At 46.8% G+C, this 14818-nt stretch overlaps 1 protein-coding gene across 1 annotated transcript in view; it reads right to left on the minus strand.

The window, feature by feature from the left end:
• Nucleotides 1–1970: 1970 nt before the first annotated feature.
• PARP12 (poly(ADP-ribose) polymerase family member 12) overlaps nt 1971–14818 on the minus strand; it is a 44813-nt gene continuing 31965 nt past the window's right edge. Inside the window, exons 8-12 of the mRNA XM_082846694.1 lie at nt 13458–13554; nt 7177–7249; nt 5262–5392; nt 4233–4384; nt 1971–3001 (exon numbers count right to left, since the gene is read on the minus strand). Of these exons, the coding sequence (XP_082702820.1) occupies nt 2676–3001; nt 4233–4384; nt 5262–5392; nt 7177–7249; nt 13458–13554 (779 nt within the window). The 3' untranslated portion in view covers nt 1971–2675. The remainder of the gene's footprint in view (nt 3002–4232; nt 4385–5261; nt 5393–7176; nt 7250–13457; nt 13555–14818) is intronic.

Genomic DNA, 14818 nt, shown 5'->3' on the forward strand with positions numbered 1-14818 from the left:
TAACATTTCCTAAATGCTTAATAAATGTTTGTTGCACTTAGTTTTGACTTTGCCAATAGTGTTTGAGCAACGGATCCACCTCTCTGAATCAGCGATTGCTGATAAATGAGTGAAAACGTAGTTTTGACAAAATGATTGAGTACTTGGATTTTTAAAGAAGTTCTGGCCTCAGGATGGAAGGAATCGATAGGGCAGGGGACACATGGACGCTCAGGTGAGTGGTCCTCACGGCCCCAGCTCGGGGGCCTTTTCAGCATCTGGTTCATTTAACTTAGAGAATAACATTCGTCAGAAGCTCAACTTCAAACATGGTTCAAATGCTTTATCACGCCTCGACTTTCCTAGGTAGGCTACTACTAACTTTATAAGTTTAATGTGCAGAAAAGTGATAGAGGCTGAAGTGTACGTTTTCTTTTAAAGAACATCCTATCTTAATTTTGATCAAATAATCAAAATACAGAGGTGAATTTTAGTAAAAGTAATTATTGTGTTCCTGAGAAGCTCAAATGCAACAAAGAACTTGCAAACTGAATCCCGGATCTGCCACCAGCAGCCTGTGATCATGGCTGCTGCTCTTGCCACCTCTGTGCCTCTGTTTCCTCACCTGTAAAACAAGGCTGCTGACCCAGGTCACAGCGCCCTCCTCTACTTAACATCCGAACAGTGCAAAGGGGCTGATGTTGTATAAATAACAGAGCAGGGACCCGCAAGCAAGGCTGGGCTACCCAGGCTGAGCCACCTTTACGAAGTGCAGGCTGTTGCAGGAGAGCTGGGAGAAGGGGTCTCCCGTACCCACGGCTGCGAGCAGCTGCTTCTGCTGTTTGCCCTCCCTGCGTCCAGCACGCCATGCTTCCCCAGAGCGCTCCCCTGGAGACTCCCGTCTCAGAATATAAAAGAGGCCAGCCTCACGACTCTGTTGTCAATCTCACACACTCACACTCTCACACACACACACACACACACACACACACAGTTTGCTCTGGATCCTACTACCTCTGCATGAAAATTCTGAGAGGTCTTTTTGACTTCTTCCCATCACAATGCCCACCCCCTCCAGTGCCCACAGGAACAGCTGCCCCATGCTCCCACCCACAACTGAGCTACATGTACCCCATCCCTTTCTCAAATGTCCAGTCCAGGTATTTGCCAGTGTGCTTTCTCAAAGGTCAGCAAGTGCAGAGCCCTCGGCAGTCTTCACAGTGCACCCGACTTCCCTGGAGCGTTTCATCATCTCCCGCCCCAGGTTTCCCCTTGCCACGCTCCTCGCCCACACTCCCAGACGGACCACTCTTGCTGCTTCCCACTACCCAGCTCCCAGCAGCCTTGGATCTGAGAACTACAGGCAGAGGCATCGTGTGGAGACTGGACACACTGTATCAGGAGGCTGGGGAACGGGAAGGAAGGGTGCAGGTGAGGAGAGGACACCTTGCTGAGGACTGAACCTGAGGCCAATGGGACCAGCCATCCAGGAGGAGGCAGATGGCCTTATGAGGCGGAGCCATCCTGCCGGCCCCTCCACCGCCCAGCAGAGACCCCTACCAACCACTGTGTGTGGAGGACACAAGAACACACCACCTGCTCCGTGTCCACAACACAGTGCGCAATAGTGGATCTGGGTTTTGTGGGGCTTGAAAGCTGAGTTCAGGGAAAGAAAAAAAACAAATATGTAACTTGCAAATTTAACCAAAATGTATGATCACGCAGCCATACAGCAGGGGTCCCTCCTCAGGCTGTGGAAAGGGTCCCAGCAAATGAGGGGCCATGAACCTTCAGCTTCATTGGCCGCATGATAAATCTACACACAGCCTCCCCGAGGCCAGTAACGGGGGCTGTTATATCCCGACCCCCAGAAAAGTGCCTGTACACAGCAGGCGCTCAATAAACAGACACTGAAGAATGAGCTGCAGCCATCACCCATGTCAGATAAATATTCTTTTATTCCCAGACTCTGCTGTGACGTGACGCTGCAGCACAGGTATTCAGATCTCATGGGGACATAAAACTCTTATTCACAGGGTGCTCGGTGCAGAGGCACCTGCCAGGGTGAGTGCACTTCCTGGGTGATGGTGACGGCTGCTAGGACTAAGGGAGACCGACAGGGACTCAGTGACACCACACAGTAGCCATGGTCCTAACAACATGATATATGGACCAATTTCAAGGCTGGAAGCCCAGGAGAAGCAGCGGAAGAGCCGCCTAGATTAGAGACACAGCAATGGACACAATGACTGTGCCTCACCGGCCCACAACCCAGGATTTCCTGCACCATGGCTGCTGTGTCATTCGGACAAAAACAAAACCAGGTGCCACCAAGACCCTGAAAAACCAAACCAATGAAGAGACAGAAACTCTTGAAAATTAAAACCAATCGATAAAACAGTGTCTGGAAACTCTGTGCCTGGGGCCAATCTGCAGCAAAGTCAACAAAGAGTAAAAAACAGAACTTTAACACCTGAGTAAAAAGCAGTAATGGGTTCACCTACAATCACTACTGGCTAGTCCAAAAGTGACTTAAAAGTGAAAATATTATCAGCCAGAGATTAAGAACGTAACTTCATCACGAAGTCAATGTTAAACGAACAGCTCATTAAAAATTTTTTGTTTAAAAAAAACAACTTTCCCTAATAGCTATTTCAAGTAAGATCAGCCAGAAAGGCATAAAACCATCGGGGTGCTCACTGCCGAACACCGAAGAAGGACGCAAAGGTGAACAGGCTGGTGGTGGAGGCAGTGGGCCCGGGGGAGTCGGTGTACTGGATGACGTACTCCGGGTAGGCCTGGTGCTTCTCGAAGACCACAAAGATGGAGGGGTCAGACACGCGGTTCACGCAGCTGTCGTACAAGACGTCGCCCTGGCCCTCCTTCGCCGGGGGACGGACGAAGCTGGCGTTGCCTCGGACGAATTCGCCCACGAGCACCCGAGCCAGGAACATCGTGTGGGACTTGGTGTCAGTTTTGCTGTAGTGGTGGGAATACGCGGCGTCCCGGGCAAAGTAGCTCCCTGCAAGGACACCAGGGCTGGGCTGGGCACTGGGGGACAGCCCGCGGCCGGAAGAGGCACGCCAGTGTCCTGCAACCCGGGTGAGGCCAGTGGCCTCTGCCCTCCCTCAGCTCCCGTCTTTCCAGCTTTTCCCTTGTAAGGAGCATCAGAGGGGTCACCAAACTCTGAGACAGAAAATTCCTTTCAAGTTAAGATCTGTCACTCAAATCCTAAAGGTCTCTGGACACCTCATTACTGAGCCCCCATCCCCCGCCCAGAACCTCCGTTTCCTGAGCCATAGAACGGGGCTGTCGGGCCCGTCCTCCCAGGGCTGGTGTGGAACGTGGCTAAGACCCCACACAAGGAACACGGCGCAGACACCGGCAGCCCAATGTACAGATTCATGAGCCCTGTCGAATGGGGGCCTGAGCTGGAAGCTGCGCCTACATATTCAGGTTCACAGCCCACCACTGGCTCTTGTGTACCTGGACCCCGCAGCCGTCAGCATGCAGGACGGAAGCTAACGGATGGACTCGGCAGAGGGGATGCTGACTGCAGATCACACCACTACGAGACTCTCTGCATCTAGTAACCGTGTCGTGGTTACAGAAGAGAATGTTCTTGTTCTTAGGAGGTGTTACGGGGTGAAGGGGTATGCTGTATGCCGCCTACTCCCAAATGGTTCAGAAATAAGGGAAGGGGTGATAAAGCCAATGTGAAAAGTGTTCAAGCTGATGAACTAGGTAAAATTTCCATGGGAGGTTTCTTTTTTTAATATTATTCTTGCACCTTTCCTGTGAGTTTGAAATTATTTTCAAACAAAGTTTAAAAATAACTAAGAGACAGGAAAACGGGGAACTCACATTATAGTAAGAATGACATATTTACATGAGCGTATCTGAGCATTCAGATTTCTACTCTAAGGAAACAGCACAGGCAGGTGGGGACCTGACTCAGGGCTGGGAAGGGTCCCACAGGGATGCAGACCCATTTCCCAGTGAAGCCAAACCACAGCCTAAGCAGGGCCACCCCTGCTCAAACCCTGGGTCAGGCCTAGGGCTGCACACAGGGGGATGAGAGTAAGGTGCCGCCAGCTGGGCATCCCACATCCTGGCCAGTGCTGAGTCTGAACCGCTGGTTCAGCTCATGCTGGTTCCCCCCACGCCCTCCATCAATTTGCTTTAAAGTGGTTTCCGAGCCCTGGACAGGAAGGCAAAGAGGGTTCTGCCAGCAGAGGCCGCCTCGCACTTACCCTTGCCGTAGGAAGTACCATGAAGACCACTGACCCGCCAGTCAAAGTTCTGCTGGCAGATGGCGTCAACGAAACCGGTGCTGGTGCCATGGAACAGCTGCCTCTCATCCACTGTCTTCCCGCCATTTCTCTTCTGCATCTGCTCCTTCTGCCTAGAATCACGGGAGTGAACGTGCTGGCGGCAGAGAATGCCTGCCACCAAACACAGGCCACCCGGCCCAAGAAACACATTTAATTAGATGTGTCATGAGGCCAAGAGCCACAGGTCCATGAGACTCCAGCCATGGGCCAGGGGCCAGAAAAGGCGAGAGCAGGGCCTGGGTGAGAGCAGAAGGAAGCCTTCCCTCCAGGGCTCCAGGCCTGCATTGCTCCATGAACCCCCAAAGCAGACAGACCAGCCCTTGGAAGGCAAGTGTGCTTCTTCCCACCACCCTGCTTCCGCCTGGAGCTTAGCCAGGGGAGCTGGAAGATGCTGGCTGGGGGTGGGAGGGAGGGCCTCCTTCTCCCTCTCCTGTAAGTTACCTTGATCTCATCACTGGAACCAGAGTTCAGATTACACTGCTCCAACCTCTTGTGGGGAAGGTCAGCAGGAGCCCAGGCCCACTGCGGTGACCTGATGTGGGCTCCTCCCCACACAAACAAGTGCCTGAGAACATGCCAGTCCTCAGGCACAAGAAGGAGGCCCCTGCTCTCTGGCTGCCAGGACAGCAGCTTTACACTCCCCAGGGTGTGGGTGGCTTATTCGGACCCGTCCCCTGTTGGTCTTCAGGGAGGCCGAGGGCACTAGTGCAGGAGCCAGCTCTGTCTCTAGGGAAGCCGCAGCCTCCCATCTCCCTGGAGGAACATGCCAGCACTGAGCTTGTACGGATGAGGAGGTGGACAGGAGAGGGAAACAGCTCCTGATCCCAGCAGCACTGGACAAACAGAAGCTGCTTTCTCGGATTGTCCCTGCAGCCTGGGGCATGTCTGGTAAGCAGCTGGCTGAGGGGACAGAGGCACCAGCCCACCAAGAGCGAGCCCCCAACGCACCACTGGTAGACTTCCCAAAGGGCCACATTCTGGACCCGCTCAATCTTCTGAACGTAATAGAGAGGCATCGTATGGGTGAAGAGTTTCCAGATCTTTCGAAACTCCTCTGAGGACGAAGGGAGGGTGATCCTCTGTAAGGGGCAAATATTTTTACTCTGTTATCATCAAAGTGTAGAATATACATCTCTTCCCAAGGCTGCTCATGAAATGCCAGAACCACAGGTAAACCCAGATGGCGTCTACCACGCTCCCCTTTACTTCAAGGGGCAGTCTCTGCAGGCTCCGGAGGCACGCTATTTGTGGTCACTTCTCTCCTCTCCACTGTGAAGCCAGCCTAAAGGACAGGCAGGCAATGCTATGTGAGTACCACCCTGGCTGCCCCCAGCACACTGCTGCTCTTCTCCTGACCCCACACAGGGCCGACTACAGAGTCGACAAGACCACGGAGCTGGTGCCAACAGATGTGGCACACACACATCTGGCAAAGAGGGGGCAAACCCTGCCACAGGCAGCAATGCTGCGTGAGCCCCACACACGGCGAGCACTGAGCGAGAGGCCAGGCCGGCAGACAGCACACAGCAGCCCAGGAGCTCAGCAAGACCCGCGGGCGCCCCTCCCTCCCAGCTGAGCCCGCCCTTCCCTTAGCGTCTGGCTCTGGGAAGCAACACTCCTGATGAGCCCAGAGGGGCCCCTGACTCAGAGCCCCCAACTGTCTCACAGAGTGACAAGCCACAAATCCCTGCCCTTGCAGCCTGGACCCCAAGCAGCCTCCCTGTTCCTGGCTCCATGGGGCTTGGCCCAGTGACAGCCTGACCCGGGATCACCGTCCTCCCCCACCGAGTGCAGCTGTATAATAACCACCTCACCCCGCAAAGACCCTAAATGGTCAGGACTCTGTGTAAACATCCATGGGTCTCTGCAACCCAAAATCTGACTTTGGTTTCCTTGCTCCCATCTCACTAGATGCCACCAAACCCTCTCCTCTCCCTCAAGCCCTGCCCTCCCAGCATGGAACCTGGCAAGGACTCCCGCACGTATCATGGCCCGCGGCTCGGCCCCCTGACCAGGACACTCCACAGCTCGGCCCTGACCTCCATCTCCTGTCCCCCAGCCCCCGCCTATGCACGCCCTCCACCCGAGACACTCCGTGTCCTGACTTGGGTTCCTTCCCCAGCCAGTTCCCATCAACTGGCGTGTCCTTCCCCACCCTCTGCCTGTGTAAGCGCCAGCCATCATTAGGTGTGGACCCGGTGACACCTTCCTTGATCCCTGAAATACAGTCGCCTGGTCCCCTGATGGCTGAGTACTGTGTCTGAAAGTTGCCCAGCCCTCCACACGTCCTGCCAGGGCTGCTGGTGTCTGGGTGTGTTTGTGCGACTCCCAGGCACATGTTGGAAAAACCAGTCTGCACAGTGCTTGCCAGGTCAGAGGCCAGTCAGGGTGCTCCATGTACATGGGGCGTCATCGGACACCGGCCTAAGCTCTCTACTCAACTCAGCGTGGCGCCCACTGCAACTCACTGAATAGACTGTCCTTCTCTCATCTTCTAGTAAGTTCCTAGCACCTCCCAACAGCAACTCCCCTTCTAGATGGTCCTCATCACACCACACCTTCTGCTGGCTTCTTTCCCTTTCCTTGCTTAGTAAAACTTTTATTAGCTAAGCAGCTCTTAAGCTCCTTATTTATGCCCTTCCTAGAAAATTTCCAGTTCGTCATCCTCCCTCCACCATACATCCTCTCCCCTCGAGCCATGGCCACCTCCTGGGTAGTCATCTAGCCGTAAAATCCCCAAGATCTGAAAGAAACCAAACCTCGCACGCACCTCTCAGAGGCGGAGGACACAGCGTGGTCCACTCACACTCACCTGTGTCTAAGGACACCTCCTCCCCAGCCTGGGGCAGTGCCAGTCTCATACCTTAAAGCCGGTGTCCGACAGGGCCAAGTGGTCCCAATGCTCAGGGATACTCTTTAGGCCTTGGGAATTGACGCTGTTACAAAATGTAAAGAGAAACACTTAGTTTGTTCTTAGACATAAGTAGGTTTCCCAGAGGTGCCTCCAGCAGCCGAGGCCATCAGTCTTGAGCGTCAGCATATGGTTCTGTAAAAGCAGGGAGGAGGCGAAGAAGCACATAACCACACTCTCCACCACGTAACAGCACTTCCATCTTTGCCGATGTGGTCAAAACCAAAACCAAACCCAAAACCAATCAGGCACGAGGGATCCATTTCTCACCTGCATCCCAACTCCAACACAAAAGGGACTGAGCATATGACTAAAGCAGCACACCCAAACCCTCATCCATGATTCTGAAATTCAAAGAGCCCTGAAACTTTCATTAAAAACAGCCTCAACGGGACTTCCCTGGTGACACAGTGGTTAAGAATCCACCTGCCAATGCGGGGGACATGGGTTCGAGCCCTGGTCCGGAAAGATCGCACATGCCTCAGAGCAACTAAGCCCGTGCGCCACAACTACTGAGCCTGCATTCTAGAGCCCAAGAGCCACAACTACTGAAGCCCGCGCACCACAACTACTGAGCCCGCATGCCACAACTACTGAAGCCTGTGTGCCTAGAGCCCGTGCTCCACGACAAGAGAAGCCAGAACAATGAGAAGCCTGTGCACCTCAACAAATAGTAGTCCTGCTTGCCACAACTAGAGAAAGCCTGCGCACAGCGAAGACCCAATGCAGCCAAAAATAAATTAAATAAAAAATACATTAAAAATGCTGTGAATTCAGAACACAATGATAAAAAAATTTTTAAAACCCAACAGCCTCAATGAAACTAACACAACCTTGTAAATCAACTATACTCCAATAAAAAACAAATTAATTTAAAAAAACAGCCTCAATGACATATAATTGGCAAATAAAACAGTTTTTAAAACATAAAATTGATGTCAAAATTCATTTGGCAGTAGAAATTTGACTTGAACTGCTAAGAGGCTACTTGTGGTCTATATATATTTCCTTCTTAAAGTGACTATGCATATTTTTACTGCAAAAAATATTAGCATGTTTAATTGCATATGTCACATAATACAAAGCAGCACATGCTCTTTCTAAAAATGAAATAAAAACCCATTTCTAAAAAACAGATGGCCCAAAGGATTTAGAAATAAGGACTGTGAAACTCTTAACTCCAAATCATTCCTATTCAGTTTCAGAATGCTGTTCTTCCTACAACAGATCTACCTTCTGTTTCTGCTGGCATGAGACGTATACCTTCATCCTAAACCTCAAAGAACTCCCACAAATAACTTTCCTAGGAAAATGGCACAGTTTAAAAATAACTAAAGAAAAGGTCCCACAAGCAAGAATCAACCAGAAACAGACCCATGAAGACTGAAGATGCTGAAATTACCAGGCAGATTATAAAACAACTATTCTTTCTATGTTTAAAGAAATAAAAGACAAACTTTAAAACATATGCAAGGTGAAGTAAGTCAGAAAAAGAAAAACAAATACTGTATGTTAACACATATATGTGGAATGTAAAAAAAAAAAAAAAGAATGGTACTGATGAATCTAGTGGCAGGGCAGGAATAAAGACGTAGACATAGAGAATGGACTTGAGGACATGGGGGAGGAGGGGGAAGCTGGGGTGAAGTGAAAGTAGCATCAATATACGTACACTACCGAATGTAAAATATTAGCTAGTGGGAAGCAGCAGCACAGCACAGGGAGATCAGCTCGGTGCTTTGCGATGACCTAGAGACATGGGATAGGGAGGGTGGGAGGGAGCCTCAATAGGGAGGGGCTATGGAGACATATGTATGCATTATGACTGATTCACTTCATTGTACAACAGAAACTAACACAGTATTGTGAAGCAATTATATTCCAATAAATATCTATTTAAAAAAATCATATGCAAGGAACAGAAAACTGTTAAAAAGACCTGGAGGGTCTGAAAAGAAAAAAAACAAACAGAACTTGTAGAAATGAAAATACAATCCCTGAAGAAGAAGTTCAATGGACAGGCTTACTAGCAGATGAGATGACCTAAAGAGAGGGTGAGCGAGCTGAAAGGTAGGGGCAGTGAAATTATTCAGAATGTGGCGCAGAGCAGGAAGGAGACAAACAAGGCAGGGAAGAAGCCAAGACATGGAGAGCAGAGTGAAAAGGCCTGAACCTGGTCAGAGCCAAACTGAATCTCCAAAAAGAGAGTAGCTAGAACAGCATGGAGGCAATTTTCAAATAGAACTAATGAGACAAACCAACCTACAGACTTAAGAAGCAGAAAGGATCTCAAACAGGACAAATAAAAACACATACCCAGACACATCACAGTGAGAGTGCATAATACAAAGACAAACAGAAAATCTTAAAAGCAGCCAGAAGGGGAAAAAAAGTGATGCTGGAAGAAAGCATCAGTTAGACCAACAGCTGATTTCTCAAAAGCAGCAATGGAAACCAAAGCACAGTGGAGTGATATCTTCAATGTTTCAAGAGAAAATAACTACAAGTAAAATGTCTACACCCAGTGAAAATATCCCTAAGATTGAGGGCAAAATAAAGACGTATTCAGGCAAAGAAAAGCAGATTTTTTTCCCAACAGATCTTCATCTAAGGAAATTTGAAAAGACAGAGAAAATGGTGTAAGTGGGAGTAAATTTAATGAAACAGTCATAATGTAAAAAAGCAATGTCTCATGAAGTTAAAAAATAGCAAGTCCAGAGGAAGGTAAATGGAATAAAGTATGTGAAGGATCTTGTGTCAGCTGGTAGGACAGCAAAGATACTGACTGACTTATACCTAAGTGAAAAACTCATGTTGTAATTTCTAGAGTGGCCTTAAAAAAAAAAACAGTAATAGAGTGTATAACTTCCAAACTAGTAGAGAGGAATAAATTAAATGACAAAATATATCAAAAAGAAGGTAAGAAAAAAATAAGACAATCATATGAAAAAACCTTCATGGAGGATGAAAGGACAGTAATGAACTAATAAACCAGATACCTGATGTATAAATGCCATTTCAATCCTTAAACTTCTGAATATGGAGATCATGTTCTGTGACTCCACTAATTATGTAAATACACGATTTGTTTCTAAAAGTGACCCACACAAGAGTCCCAGGTGGGCACAGAGGCCCAAGCAGACTTGCTTGCTGGAGTCATGACCACCAGCTACCGTCACACAAGTTAGAGGGAAGCACGACGCACTTCACTGCACCAATGTGTGTGACATAGCAGGGAGATCCTGAATCCCTCGTATCTTACTCTGAATTTAACCAAAATAACCACTCTTATTTCTGACATGTGGTGTCTGCCATGGTCCCCTGACAACTAAGTAGAGTGACAACAAAAGAGATCCAGTCTCAGAAAGGAGACAGGTAAGTTTTTCTAAACTGCATCTAAGGTAGGCTCTGGATAGGGAGAGACTAAAACATGACGTCCAGAAGTAGGATGACTCATAGTTAACCAAAACTAAATCCAGAAGCAATTCACAGGAGAGACTGAAACAAAATTGAACTAACTAAATAATAAATATTTCTGCATGGTAAAATACTTCATAGACAAAGCCAAAAGGCAAACAACAAACGAAGAAAACACATTGCAATTTATATAACAAACCGAGGGCTGATCTCCCCATTAGATAGAAGACTCTTAATGTTTAAGAAAAATACCAAAATGTTGAGAGAAGAATGGACAAAACGACAAACAGTCCACTGAAAAAGAAAGGCAAATGGCCCTTACATGTAGGAAAAAATATTAAACCTCATTTATAAGAGAAAGTACATTAAATACACTGAAACACCCTTTCCCACCTATGAGAACAGCGAAAATCCAAGAGCTTGATGACTCCCTCTGTTGGCAAGGGGGAGGGAAGCAGGCACCTCACACATTCTGGGGTGAGTGCATTAACGGTTCCACCCCACAAAGAGGAACTTGCATTTACCTTCTAGGACTCTAACCTGAGGACCCACCTCCACAAATATGAAATAGCATATACACCAGACATCCTTTGTGGTATCATACTTGTAACAGCAAAACACTGAAAAAGGGCAAAACATCCCTCGAAAGGGGACAGATTAAACTATGGTACATGCAAATGATGGAGAACTGTGAAGACAGAAACAGAATTTAGAAGACTTCAATGAACTGAACGGGAGTAATTTTTTTTTCAATATTTGTATATACTGTGAAATGATCACAACAAATCTAGTAATGATCTATTTTTAAGCGAAAAACAAAAGGTACAGAATAGTATATATAGAATGTTACCTTTTATGCAAGAAAAAGAAAATAAGATACTTTTATGTACATGCATTTGCTCATTTTTGCAAAAATAAACACAGAAAGATAAACCAGAAACTGATGAAAATGTTTGCCCATCATAGGAACAGTGTGGAGATAACAGCGAGAATACTGACTGCTGAGTGTACCTTTTCATATAGTTTTGACTTTTAAATCATGTTTTACACATAGCCAAAAATAAATTTTAGTAAGAAAGGGAGGAAGGAAGGCACACTTGGCTTCGAAGGAAACAGGGAGCGGAAACCCCAGGAGGCTACTTTGTTAGACTCACAGGTACTCTATTTGCTTGGATTGATAATACCTTTTCCCTCTAGCTTCTTTAAATGACCCTGCCATGCTCCACAAACACAACCACTGAAGTCCATCTGTGAAATCTTAAAAGAAGAAACAGAAACACTGTAAGTTCTCTGTGAAACAGAAACGAGCCAGATTTCTCCGGCTGATGGAAGGTGCAGTCCGCTAACAGCAGCGCTGGCTACAGCTCTGGCTACAGTCCTGGCTTGCTGTCACACACCCAGACTAATGGGCACCATGGTATCTCTCACCATCCAGGCCACCCTCCCCCAGTAAGTGGCAGTGGGGATTGGAGAGAACTGACCCCTCCCCCAGCTCCAATCCTAGCACACTTGCCTCAAGTCTAAAACTACTGATTCAGAGGGGTCTGATCAGTTTGCAAAGTTCACAGATTTGCCCATCAGCTGCAGGAGGGCCCTGCCTGCTCCTAAATGCATAGAAGGCCAGGCACTACCCTTGTGGCTTCTGGCAGCCTGTGACATAAGGGATCCCACCCTGGGGATGAAGTTGGCCAATTAGTGCCTGCAGCACCTGTTTTTGGTATTCCATGATATCCAAGTACTAAAATAATGGGATTTTATTGGTGTAATTTTTGGTGTATTTCAACATTTACAAAAATTCAGGTCTGTGACTCAATTATTCACTTGAAAAGACCAGCTGATGAGCTGGCTTCAAGTCTAGAGTGGCTAGCAGATCACAACAAGCAGCCCCATAGTTACATATCACAAAGCCTCTACCCACAAGGATAATCCTTTCTTTGTTTCAAAGCCTTTCCAACTAGTAGAATATGCATGTCAGTAGTCAAACTGCTACAGGTGACTCTACACTGGAATTGCCATTCATACATGACACAACTGGAGGAAAAAGAGGAACTTAAAATCCTTTGTTAGAAACAAAAACCACAGTTTGCTACCAGAGGAAAAAACCTGACTAACAAACATACACACAAATGAACAGAAAAACCCCAAGGGCTGTTTAAAAAGATTTCCCGCAAGTTATAAAACAAAAGATATAATCACTTGAAGATGGAAACAGAAAATATCAGGAGTTAGATTATTACTATTTCCTCACCATTCTCTAAGTTAGTCTAAACTAAGAAAGAACTTTTTGGCTTCTGGAAAGATCTGCACAAGAATACCTGATGTCTCAGTAACATCACTGGCAAACTTAAAGATAAAACATCTAATTAAGTGATTTTTCTGGTGTCTTTTTCCTTTATTTTATGTTGTGTTTGGCTTATCATTTAATGCTTTGTTAACTGCATCTGCATCATCATTAAAATGATTATACACCAAACATTTACTTTTTACAAATTTATGTTGTATTTTATAGCTTTATAATATATGCTACTATGTTTTCATTTGAATGTGGTAAATATACACTGATTTTTCTGTTTCATGAAGCCTCAACCTTCTTACAGATCACTCAAATGAACAGCAGCACTTTGGTATTAAGTGAAGGAAAGTACAAATACACTCAGAGGAGGGCCAGGTACAGGAAACAGAGACAGAGAGTGCCAGGGCATAAGTCTGCAAGCCAGCTAACCCTCTTAATGCTGTAGCTAGTCTGAGTAGGTTCTGTACCTGCAGCAGAGCACACAACAACTGATACACACACAAGTTCCCCAAATGCCACCTACCAGGTTTGCTTCAGCTTCACATCCTGGGGAGATACGAATTTGGGTCTCCGGCAAACGTTTCTAACTGTGCCATAGACCAGGTTTTTCTGAACGAAGTCTGGGAAAAACAAACACACACACATACACATATGGGATAGCAATGTTTTATAAACACAAATTAAATGGGTTGGAAAGCTAATCCAAATGTAAAGCTCACAATCAGTCTGTTAAAAAAATAAGGCAATTTTACACATTTCAAATATTCAAAAAGAAAACAGGTACCTGTAGGAGACTGGGTTTAATGACTAGATGAATGATTAGTAATTGACATATCAATTATACATGAGTACTTTTAAATTGTTCCTTCCAATCTTGTTTAAACTATTATTTTGCTCAGCAATTTTTCCCAGCTTGGATATAAAAAAGCTTCAGCCCAGCCTGAGACCGATTTACCCCATCTTGAGCCAGTGGAATTTAGAGTTAATATAATAATTTTACTCTTATGAGTTTTTTTTCTTACTTTGACTAAACTTACCCTACAGAAATACTTCTCAACTTTTTAAAAACTGGACTGTCTTTAATAAATGAAATCCTTGCCCCATGCCCAAGATTCTCAGATTCCTCCTGAGGGCAGCAGTGGGGGGACAGGGGAACTATCGTTCATGTTGAAAAATCACAATACCTCTAAGTTAGACTACATGTCCCGACCCACCAGGAGAACTCTGTCAAGTCTTATTTTCTGCAGTAGAGTACAAACAATTTTCTTTCACTTGAAAAACTAACTCACCCTACTGCATTTCAGCATACACCCAGTGATCACCTAGGCGACACTGTGTCCCTCATACCACAGCCCACGTGGTCATCACGATGGGCACTCCTGGGGGGTCCCCACATTCTAATCGGGAGCCCATATAATCCAGAGATGGCTACCACAACCCCTTCAGTTACCCATCACTCAACCTCCCACCAATACTCTGCTAATTAGCTTAAACGGGCTTTTTATTGGTCTGTTGACTAACACTGCAATGAACCCGAAATGAGCTTTTACTGGTGAAATGAAAAGGTATTCAAGATAAGTGAACTGGACAAATATATGCGAGACCCATTCCCCACCGTCCCCTAGACAGGGTAAATATGAGGCCTTCTCCCTAATTTGCCCTCAAAGAGGATACACTAGGCGAAGTCCCTAAACAAGCCCTGATCTTGGGGATTCTGCCCAACTGATACCAGCTAACAGACGTCAGAATTCTGCCTCTGGAGTCTTGGCATTTGCCTTGAGCGACTGTTTCACGACAGGAGTCTAAAAGGCAGAGCCAAGTCTTCCCTGATCCTACAGAATGAGTCAGTTGTGCGTGTTTCTTAAACGTTCCTGCTTCCTCATA

This window comes from Leucopleurus acutus (genome assembly GCF_964270905.1).
Source record: "Leucopleurus acutus genome assembly, chromosome: 9".
NCBI classification, from domain to species: Eukaryota; Metazoa; Chordata; class Mammalia; order Artiodactyla; family Delphinidae; genus Leucopleurus; species Leucopleurus acutus.